General features: G+C 54.8%; 1 protein-coding gene across 1 annotated transcript in view; it reads left to right on the forward strand.

Moving 5' to 3' along the window:
* Positions 1-9,844, forward strand: part of Slc37a1 (solute carrier family 37 member 1) — a 42,030-nt gene extending 32,186 nt beyond the window's left edge. The window contains exons 14-21 of the mRNA XM_090349698.1: positions 265-327; positions 665-750; positions 2,013-2,061; positions 2,546-2,619; positions 3,219-3,297; positions 6,925-7,022; positions 8,517-8,581; positions 8,945-9,844. Coding sequence (XP_090205824.1) covers positions 265-327; positions 665-750; positions 2,013-2,061; positions 2,546-2,619; positions 3,219-3,297; positions 6,925-7,022; positions 8,517-8,581; positions 8,945-8,960 — 530 coding nt within the window. The 3' untranslated portion in view covers positions 8,961-9,844. The remainder of the gene's footprint in view (positions 1-264; positions 328-664; positions 751-2,012; positions 2,062-2,545; positions 2,620-3,218; positions 3,298-6,924; positions 7,023-8,516; positions 8,582-8,944) is intronic.
* The last annotated feature ends 1,631 nt before the right edge of the window (positions 9,845-11,475 follow it).

Raw genomic sequence — 11,475 nt, forward strand, 5'->3', positions numbered from 1 at the left:
GCAGGAATCACGGCACTCCCACGAGCCTGGGCAGCTACGTGGCTCCTGCACTGTGCCCTGGGCGCAGCCATGTCAGGATAGCCTGAGGCCGGGCTTGAGTTAAGAGTGTCGTCTGCCATTCTGCACGGCTGTGTTGTTCTGCCTAAATCTGAGTGGACCCGTCATTTCTTTCCCTGCAAACCACCCGGGAATGGAGTCCGAGGTGTGAGTGCCCCAGGCTGCCCCGAGGCATGCATCCTCATCTGCCACTGTGTCACTCCACAGATCACCTCGATGCCAAAAAGGCAGGCGAGCTCTCCACCCTGTTCGATGTGGGCGGGATCTTTGGTGAGTTCACAGCCGGTTGGTCAGAGCTGGTTTGCTGCTGGGCGGGACTGACTGCCCACCTGGGTGCTCTTGCCACGGGTGGGGATGGGGAGGGAGTATCCCTCCTCTCACCTCAGAAGCTGCCATCTCGGGGCAGGTGCTGGCATAAAACCTGACCACCCATGGTTTTATGGGGTCCCCTCGGGGTCTCACATGGACCCCCACAGGTGAGGCTCCCTGGGAGCAGGCCCCCAGGCGGGGGTGGACGGGCACGGGAGGAGCCAGGCCCCGCTGCCGTGACTGACGCTCTGGAGAGCGCATGCGGGCATCAGTCCTGAAGCCAGCCCCTCTGTTGCAGGTGGAATCCTGGCAGGCGTGATCTCCGACCGCCTGGGGAAGCGGGCCTCCACCTGTGGCCTCATGCTGCTCCTTGCAGCCCCCTCGGTCAGTCATTGCTCCCCCTTCCTGCCGTCCCCCTCCCAGGGCCCATGCCCAGCTCCCACGCAGGGCCAGGCTGCGTCCCAGCTCCCCTGCCCAGCCACGACTTCCCCCAGTGTTTTTCCACAGGCTGCTCCTTTCTTTGGGGTACCTCTGGGGCTCTGTTCCAGGCCCCCTTTCCCAGAACACAGTCTTGCCCATCCTTAAGACCCTCAGGCCCAGCTGGACACTGGAAGCTCATACCTGTCATCCTAGTTACTCAGGACGCTGAGATCTAAGGATCGCAGTTTAACACCAACATAGAAAAGCCCATGAGACCCAGCTCCAATTGAGCAGCAAAACCGGAAGTAGAGCTGTGGCTCAAGCGATAGAGTGCCAGTCTTGAGCAAAAGAGCTAAAAACAAAAACAGTCCAGGCCCTGAGCACACCAAATTAGTTTGATAGATGGAGGGAGGGAGGAAAGGAGGGACGGAGGGAGGGACGGACAGACAGACAGACAGACAGACAGATAGATAGATAGATAGATGGGTAGATGGATATATAGATGGATGGATGGATGCATGGATGGATGGATGCATGGATGGATGGATGCATGGATGGATGGATGGATGGATGGATGAATGGATGGACGGATATATAGATGGATGAATGGATAGATGGATAGATGGGTGGATGGATATATGGATGGATAGATAGACAGATAGATGGATGGATCTTCCTACACCTTCCCCACCTCCCAGGCTCATTGGTCCCTGTAAGACATGGTCATACTACTTTCAAGCATCTGTAGCTCATAACCTTGAGCAGATGACTTTCTCCTCTCCATGCCTCAGTTTCCTCATGTGAAAAATGGAAGTGACAGTGGCACCGCTCATGTGTTTTGTGGACCCCACACCTGACTGTGACAGGCCCACTCACCTATTTCCAACCCATCTGAGGAGGTCTCCAGAACCCTGCCTGGCTCTGCCCTCCCACCCAGTGCCGTGAATGCACACTGAGCCTTTAGGAAATGGTGACCCCTTGTACAGATCTCTGTTTTCTGGTGCTGTCTTGGTAGTTGTCTTGAGAGTTGTCATCAGACTCAAGCTCTGGAAGTGCCAGGCTTAGGGGTGCCCCCTACAGGCTGGCGCGTGGCCTTCACTCCTAAGGCTTCCTCCCCTGCTGCCTGAGAACCCCCTGCCTGGCTTTCCAGGTAGTGCCATGCTCAGGCAGTGCCACACTGGTCTGCTCATGGTAAGTCCCAGTCTCCACAATGCTCTCATCCACAGCTCTACGTCTTCTCCTCCGTCAGCAAAATGGGCCTGGAAGCCACCATAGGTGAGTGCCTGACTTTACTGCTGCCACTCGTGGTGCATGGTTTGGCCTAACTACTTGGTGGCCTGAAGGATAAAAGTAAAAGTAACCCAGAAGCATGCCTTGGTGACTGGAGGCTCCGGTTGGTAAAATAAGCCCTGGTCCCCTCTGGCAGGACCCTGGCACATTCCTGGATGTGTGCAGGTGAGGGAGGCACAGCCTCTGGTGGGTGGTGCTCTGGGGAGGAGCCCACAACCTGCCCATGGCCCCAGGAGCTGGTGGGCTGCTGCAGCTAGGACCTACTCTGCAGGGACAGCCAGCCTGGGCCTGGAACCCAGCGCTGTGACCTGAGCAAGGCCAGACAAGCAAACCCAGTGCGCCTTCTCCAGGCTGACCTCCTCCAGTCTGGCCTCCTCCAGGCTGACCTCCTTCAGGCTGACCTCTCCAGGCTGGCCTCCAGGCTGGCCTCCTCCAAGCTGTGGTCTGACTCCCCCTCTGCTCCCCACAGCCATGCTGGTCCTGAGTGGCGCACTGGTCAGCGGGCCCTATGCGCTCATCACCACCGCTGTCTCCGCAGACCTGGTGAGTCACCCTGGGCATGACCCCCAGCACCCCACATCCATCATGGCAGAGTCACTATGGTTCATGCTGTCTGTAGTAATGCAGGAGATCCTTCCAGCCCAGGTGGGAGACAGAGCCCAACAGACCCATCCTGGGGAGAGGGGGTCCCGGCCCAGGGAAGAGGGTGGGCCTTTCTCATCGCCCTGTGCCACCACCCAAGCCTATGGCCAGCCCTGTCCACTGGATGCCCTGTGCTCCTGAAGCTGCCCTAGGGAGCCTGCCCTTGGGTCTGAACATGTGTGCAGGCACACAGCCATGTGCCATGGAAAGTTCTAGAAGGATCCCAACAGACCACAAACAACAGTCAGTTTGTGTGGGTAGGGGCAGAGGAAAGACGGTCAGCTACTTTCACTAGACTTTTGCATGGTCCATGCTCCTCCTCCCCTCCTCCCCCCTGCAGTATTTGCTTCTGGGCCTTCTGGGCCCTGGTTTATTCTCTAGCTATAGGTCTCTGGTCCTGGGCTTGCCATCTGCTGGCCCCAGCGTGCATCCCCTTTCCTGGCTCTGTGTGTGCCACCTAGGAGCCGGAGCTCCACACCTGCTGTCTCCCTTCTCCTCAGGGGACTCATAAAAGTCTGAAAGGAAACGCCCACGCCCTGTCCACTGTTACGGCCATCATCGACGGCACGGGCTCTGTAGGTGCGTGGAGAATGGCGGGGAGCGGGGCGGTGGTTCTTGTCCTAATTAGCAGCTGCGAGCTCCTAACGCCAGTGCCCACAATGGCTGTGCTGCGAGAGCAGGGTGGGGTGGCGGCATGGGCGGAGGCTGGCAGATTGGAGGCAGATAGACAAGCGCCTGGCCGCGCTGGCGTAGCTGAGGGTGGGCGCGCATGCCTTCAGGTTCTCATGTGAGCCAGCAGCTGCAAACAGGCTTTGTCTCCTTCACTGACTCTCTATGAGCATCCTCCAGAAGCACAGAATCTTAATTCTCGTTACGTTTCTAGAGATCTAGCCAACCCTCACACACACATGCTTCTGACCATGGCCCCCTGATGAGGAAGGAGCTTGAGGTCCTGGCGGCATGTTCGTCACAAAAGGTGGAAACAGGCATGGCCTTCTCCATGTGGGTCAGCTCTCCAAGGGCCCAGGTCACAGAGCCCCTGCCGTGCCCTGGGCGCCATTCCCAAGCGTCCGGCCTGTTCTAAGCCCCTCGGCAGGCCAGGCTTTGGTGCTGGCTCGTCTCCAGACACCCATCCCTGTCCTCAGCGTCTTTTCTGAGATTTTGTTGGATCCAGAAATGACTGATTTATTAGATGATCTTAGGGTCCCCCTGGGGTAGCCCTTCAGGGGTCCTCTGCTGGCACTAGAGGACCGGGGAACTTGCAAATTAGGTTGAAAAGCACATTGTAATTTGTACTCTTCTGTAAATGAGGGGAAGTGGAAGGAAGTGGGGGGGGGGAGCAGCAGCCACCCCTGCGCTCCAGGCCGGCCTTTGCTCAGCAGAAGGGGCTGGGGACGGAGTCTGGTCAAGCTGACCTAGGTTCTGCCTTGCACAGGCCACACACCTCGCGGGGTTCTGCAGCAACGAGGAGGGTGTGGTGGGGCCTCTGAGCTGCTCTGCCAGCTCAGGGACTGGGTAACTGGTCACCATGGCAACGGCACACAGACTTGTCCTCCCCTCAGTAGCGGTGGTCCTGGAGACAGACTCGAGTACTGGGCGTTGGAGGTGACACTATTCCGGCAGAATGCCCCTCTCAGAGCTCGCCCAGGGCACTGGTGTTGTGTTAGGGTGCCTGGTGGGCACAGGTGCAGGTGGATGCAGGGCACAGGTACTGCTCCAGCCACAGGAGTTTTAGAACTACAGTCCCGTGGGACACAGGCAAGGCTGTCATTTCCCTAAGCTCAGCGCAGAACAAAGCATTGAAACAATGCAGGGAAACCACGCACCCATAGCAGCCAGACAACCTAAGGAGCTTACAGTACTCCTGCTCCTTAACCCACCAGCTGGCCCGTACCCCACCAGCTCGCCCAGCACCCCGCCAGCTCTAGCTATGCTGCAGGCATCCTCCAGCTCTTCAGGAGAGAGCTGCCTCCCGGAGCAGAAGGGCTGTCCTTCCTCCCCATCCTTGCACCCCCTTGGGTAGAGCCCTGTTTTCTCGGCCCCTGTCCCTGCATCTGTTCCAGATGGCTTCTGGTCCCTCCCTGGGCTCTGGAGGAAAACACTGAGGGCTGGCCCAGCAGTGGTGCCAGGCTTCCAGGCTCACAGCACCCTGTCCCCAGGAACCCTAAATTCTTCCAACTTCCCTTGGGGCCCTTCCCATAGGCCTGGTCCCTCCTGCAACCATTGGGGACCCCCCCCCAGTCCCAGAGCCCCTTGTACCCTCTGCTGGCCTGCTGGTCCAGCCTCACCTTTGTTCCCACAAATTAGGCTCTACTATTATTTTTTTATTATTTATTATTTTTTCTTTGCCAGTTTTTTCTTTCTTTCTGTCACCTATTAGTGAAATGTTAGACTTCCTGAATGAATCCTTGTTTCTACTTTCTACTTTTCCCTTCCTGCCTATCTCCTTGTTCTTCTTCATGCTCTTTTTTCAGGTTTTTTGGTGGTTTTTGTTTTTGTTTTTGTTTGTAATACTTGGGTTTGAATTCAACAGTTTGCACTTGCTGAGCAGGCACTCTTCTGTGAGTCTTATCTCCAGACCTTTTGGCTGTAGTTTTTTTGTTTTTGTTTTTGTTTTTTTAATATGGCATCTATGCTCCTGCCAGTTCTAATCCTCCTATGGCTTCTGTAACTAGGATGACAGGTACACACTGCCACCACTCAGCTTTGATTGTCTGAGATAAGTCACAAGAACCCTTTGCCTGGACTGGCCTCAGCTTTGAGCTTCCCTGTCTCCACTTCTGGAGTAGCTGGGATTTACAGCCAATATCGTCTTTCTGCTTTTAGCACCTATTACGTTTCAGTATTTGTTGAAGTCTTTCTGCCTTTCCGTGTATTTCACAGAGGCAGTGGGCATATTAGACGGAATCAGGTGAAATTGCTGTAATTAACTGACCTTCAACTACTAACATGAGGTCATGTGTTGGGTTTAGCTTCCTGATAGCTATCTGGGGCCTTATTGTTTCTGGGAATTTTCTTCTCCTTGTGGTTTCTTCTGAATTCCCTTTGCTTTCTCTTCCAGTGGCTCAGGGCTTCCTCCACCTTGGGGCGAGTCCTGGCCCTCCTTGTGTCTTCCTATTTAAGACTGAGCCACCAGCAGCTTTTGTGTGCAAAGCCTGTTGCACGGGGTCTTCACTCACAGGTCCACTCTGGGGGCTCGGTGCTGGCATTCACGTCAGAGCAGACTGTGCCTGGACCCCTGTTCTCAGTCAGTGTCCTGCCACTGCCCCCAAGGTTAGGGTTCCCCTTCTGTGGGAGGGTCTGGCGGGGTGCTTTCTCCCTGCACCCTGTGCTTTGATGAGCCTGACATTGCTCATTGGTGAGGAGTCCTAGGCCACGAGCCTCCAGGAAGCAAGGGACACAACTCCCCGGCCAGCCCCAGGAATGCAGGCCTCCCCTCATCTGCCCACCACTCCACTGCATGGTATCTGGGCAGTGTAGAGAGAAACGTCCAGAAGCAGCCAGCCATGTTTATCTGAAGTTCTGTGATTTCTCATAACCACTTCTCAAATTAGAGAGTAGTATGTTTTGTAAACACTTAGAACAAAATCAGTGCATATAAACTCTAAATAAGGCACTGGTCTCTTCCGGGAAATAATTCATCTCAGCCAAGAACTTGCGGAGAGTCCTTTATACTTCCAACCAAAACAAGCGACTCATGCACCAGAACTGACCGAGTGTGACGGGAGGGGGGCACATGGCCGCAGGGGACCGTGGGTTCAGGCATTGGGAGTGGTGCTTGCCTTCTGTCGTCCATGTCGTTGAAGATTTACCTTTCGTGGAAAGAGTTCACAGACATCACGGTACATTTGTGTTACCCTGATCCCTCCTGTTTGCACACATGCACACACACCCATGTACACACATGCACATGCTCCTACAGATGTGCCACTTGTACACACACACACACACATAGCATGAGGAAATCTAGAGTCTCCACTGGATTCGGAGTTCATCACACAAATTCAACAGTGATCACGGTATCAGGTATCAAACGCCATGGCACACTTCCCGAACTGGCCCTGGAAGAATTTTAGAGCCGATCGCCTCGGGCTGCAGGGGAGAGCGTGGTTCTGCTCTGCTCCCGTGAGAGGAGCAGATCCCCTCGGACGGCCGTGGGCAGGGCCTCTTCCTAGGTCAGCCGGTGTGGCCTGTGTCCTTCTCCAGGAGCGGCGCTGGGCCCCCTGCTGGCCGGGCTCATCTCCCCGTCGGGATGGAGTAACGTGTTCTACATGCTGATGTTTGCCGACGCCTGTGCCTTACTGGTGAGTCTTCTCCGTTTGTTTTTCTGCCATCCTTTTGTTGCTGTTATAGAGGTGATTGCAGAGGGGTGACCACTGCATAAGTCAGGCAAAGAGTACATTCCTTTCTGAGTAGCGTCACCCCCTTCCCTCGCCCTCTCCCAGTTTTCCCTTCCATTCCCCACCCACAAGTCATATAGCTCATTGTTAACAGAGTGGGTAGCAAGACCCCAGCTATAATCGTTTACCCTTTGTCCCTTCATTTCTGTGCCCTCCTTACACCCCCCAAAGACAGATAAAGGGCAAATGAGATGAAAAGGGAAAAAAAAATTTTAGTTTTCATTTCCAGAGTTCCTCTCATCAAATATTATTTATATGATCAGAGGCACAGCGGCCTTTGTGTTCCCCTCATAAGAGCCACTGTGTATGAATGCCTCGAGTCCTGTGTAATTTACCGTGTCCTGCTGTATTTTAGATCTGGCTTCCATACATGAGAGAAAACATGTGCTGTTGGTCTCTCTGAGCCTGGCTTACCTCACGGAGCGTGGCTTGTACTAGGTCCCGCATTTCCCTGCACATGACATCGTGTTCTTTCTAATAGCTGTGTGTGGTACCACGTGTTTTGGATCCACTCATCTGTTACAGGGCTCCTGGGCTGTTTCTATCACTTGGCTCTTGGGAATAGTGCAGCAGTGAACATGGATGTGCAGGTGTCTCTATGATAGTTGTCTTGCTTTCATCCATGGAAGCTTCCCTATGGCTGGAGGCCGACATGAAAACTCCCCCCTGTGGCCTCCCCCAGCCCTCACCACTACAGAATACATGGGAGCTGAGGCATGTTCTCTCTCTCTCTCTCTCTCTCTCTCTCTCTCTCTCTCTCTCTCTCTCTCTCTCTCTCTCTCTCTCTCTCTCTCTCTCTCTCTCTCTCAGTAGGGATCAACAACAGAATCCAGGGAGTCTTGTTCTATGGTTTTAGTAGGATGCATAAGAGTCAGAGTGGTGAGCTCTGAGCCTTTAGATCCCGCTAGACTGTTTGTGACTGGGTAGTTACTAAGCCTCTCTCTGCCTCCAGCAAAGCATGTGTTGTGTGTGTCTGTGTGTCTGCGTGTTTGTGTGTGCAGCACTAGGGCCTTGAACCCAGAGCCCCAGCCCTCACTTACTTTTTACACGCCTCTACTTGGGCTTTTGCTGATTAATTGGAGACAAGAGTCTCTTGGACTTTTCTGTCCATCAATGGCTTTGAGCTGTCATCCTTAGATCTCAGCCTCCTGAGTCGGTAGGATTACAGGCGTGAGCCACCAGCACCAGCTACTACCTGGGTTTTAAACATGACTTGAACCCAGAGGCCATTGAGGCCGAAGTCTCTCACGGAGGCCTTGTTTTCAGGAGGCACCGGGTTCTGCCGGGGACGGAGGGAGGGAGGCCAGCTGGTGCGCAGGACCAAGCCCGGGTGGTGTGGGGAGGCTCCGCCGCCTCTGCGCAGGCTTCACAGTGCCATGTCCTTTGTTTTGGACCCAGTTCCTGCTTCGCCTGATCCACAAGGAGCTGAGCTGCCCCGGCCCAGCGGCAGGGGACCAAGCTATGTAAGTGCGCGGCGCCCCCAGCTTGGGCTGCCACCTCTGCCCTTGCCTCCCCTCCTCCCTGTGCATCTACTACATGCCTCGTGGTGATAGGGTCGTGGCATCACTCCTCACAGTCCGTGGGGCATGGCCTTCTGTGGGGAGCTTGACAAGCTGCAGCCTCCCAGCCAGGAGGGCCCTCCTGCCGCTGTCCTCTCCTCAGCCGCCCTGGGCCCTCCCTCCCAGGCCTCAGGAGGATGTGCAGGCGGCACCCTCCCCCCCAGATCCCTGCAGCAAGGCTCCCCCAGGGAGGCAAAGCCCTGCTGGGCTCGGTCCATTTGTGTGTTCAGCATCTGGGCCCCCACGGTCTCAACCCTTTTCTTTCAGGCTGAAGGAGCACTGACCACCGAGTTCTGTGGAGGAGCCAAGCCACCGTCCACGTTCAAGAAGAAGCTGAAATAAAGGATCCTGTGGGGAAAGAGTGCCCTGCCCTTGCCTTTTACACACTCCTGGAAATGAAGCAGGACACTGAGGCCTCCTACAACAGCTGCGACGGGGGGGCTCGGGACAGCCTGGACGTCGGCGTGGCTGCTGTCCACCGCCCTAGCTGAGCCAGAGGCCAGCCGCACAGCTGGCTCTGGCAGCACACATTTGAATCCTGTGTGCGTGGCTGTGTGCATGTGTCACAGAGACAGCGTGGGGTCTGGCCTGTGGCGCCCAGCAGCCCTTCCCTCTCAGGTATCCCCACGTAGTAGAATGTTATCGTGTGAGAGCCCCACGGTGGCCGGAGCTCAGGCTACTTCCTGCTGTCATTCCCCAACACCCCGAATGTGCCCAGTGAAAGGAGAGGCGATGGAACCCTCCAGGGCTTCCCAGAGCCACACTCCAGCCTTTGTGTGACATGAGAAACCGGGACAGAGCCAAGACCCACAGTCCCCAGAAGAAGCATCTGCGGCCTGCCCCAGCTTCTACGCCCTGGGCAGGAGGAGCCCAGAGCGCCTGGACCCCTGCGCTGGGCAGGCTGTGGGGCTCTGGGAGTGGAGAAGAGCTGGGATGGAGGTCCAGGTGGGCGGTGGTCTCACCTGACTGCTTGATTAACTCTACACCGGCCTATTTCTAGATCCGTAGCAGCAGGAGATTATTTATTTAAAATATATATGTAAGAGACAGAAATGGCATTTTGTTATTTATTAAGACAAACTGCAGTTCTCTGGCCATTTGTTTTCTGGGTTCTATCTGGCAACATACTTTATTTGTCCTTTGAAATAAAATGAATTTTTAAGAAAATTCAAGCAGAATGCTCTGAACCTCACTTCTGCTCATGCTCATTGCTCTGAGCAAACGGCTTCCGAACAGACCTGGTGTGTGTGGGTTTTCTTAGGACTGGAAGCCTAGCTGACCTCGCAGGTGAGCTGGAAACTGAGACGTTTCTCCCCAAATTCTCCCTTACTGACACCTGTAATCCAGTGCTCAGGAGGCAGAGGTGAGAGGAGCAAGAGTTTGAGAACAGCCTTGAACCATGAAGAGAGACCCAACTCCAGAAAAAGAAAAAAGAAAAGCAGAGGGACACCTGCTGAAGTCCCTGCCCTACACGCAGGGCCAAGCTGAAGCCCCAGCAAGCGTGGTGGCTGGCTCTCTGGTAAATCAGGCAGTCACAGGGCACCCCAGCATCTGTCCTTGCCTGTGAGATGGCATGCACGCGAGGGTGAACTTGGGGGTGGCAGGAAGGGGTCAGGCTCTCCAACCGTGGGAACCGAGTTGGAGCAAGTTCTGTGTCATCTTCACAGACGGTGCTGTCTGCTGAAGGGCAGATTTGTGCCCCCCCCCCCAAGCAGTAGGCTGCAGAGTCACTGCGGAAAGGGCTTCCCTGAGGTCTTCAGATGCTGACAGGAGGCCCAGACCTTAGTCCTTCTGCAAGCCATGTGCCCTCATGGCACAGTTCTACTTCTCCTTGCTTCTGGTGCCTTATTTACAGTTACAATTTTTTTTTTTTTTACTGAAAGGGAAACTTGCATAAACAAGCTAAATGGTCAGTCTCCTCCACACACCCGTCACCCCGCAGTCCGGGCTCCCTGCTCCCTCCTGGGTTCTCTTCCTGCCTCCGGGCTGAGATTCCCACACCTCCCTAGCAGGCACAGGGCACCTTGGAGACAGACATGCCCTGTCCTTCCAGATGTCCAGCTTTGATCTTAAATTGGGTGAACCAAGGAAGAGGCCATTTAGCAATGACAGAGAAACACCGATGGAATCTTTCCACCCCTCGGGGCCTTCCTTCACAGAAGGAGGCCTCGGGTGGGCACGGAGGGCCCAGGCTGCCCCTGCCAGCTGCTTCCACCAACCTGCTCAGCAGAGGAAGCTGTGAGAGGTGACAGCTGTGTCTCCCCAACCACATGAACAACCTAGTAGGGGGATCTTAACGCCCACAGAGAAAGATCCATTTCCAATTCCTGCAGCTTCCGGCGGAACCCTAAACGAATGCCTTCGGAAAGGGATCATTGATGCTTTTTGAAAAGGAGCTGTACATGCAGCTATTTTTAAAAGCAGTTAACAGAAATACAGTTCACGAATGAAGAGTCATCATGACTTTTAAGAGAAAAAGAAAAGTATATGACTTTGGTATAAAAATAGGCCTTCCTTTCATCCAGCTGACATCACTGGAGGTCCAGGCTGCATCCGTAGGGAAATGGGTGTATGTCCCCAAGACATTCTCATTAGCGTTTGCCAGCAGCCGGGCACCGTCGCTCATGCCTATAATCCTAGCTACTCAGGAAGCTGGTGTCTGAGGACCAGAGTTTGAAGCTGTGAGACTCTTATCTCCAATTAAACACCATAAAAGCTGGAAGTGCAACTGAGGCTCAAGTACAGGAGTGCCAGCCTTGAGTGAAATAGCTGAGGAACAGCACGCAGACCCTGTGTTC

Source organism: Megascapheus bottae, chromosome 1 (genome assembly GCF_031878675.1).
Source record: "Megascapheus bottae isolate mThoBot1 chromosome 1, mThoBot2.hap1, whole genome shotgun sequence".
Classification (NCBI taxonomy): domain Eukaryota; kingdom Metazoa; phylum Chordata; class Mammalia; order Rodentia; family Geomyidae; genus Megascapheus; species Megascapheus bottae.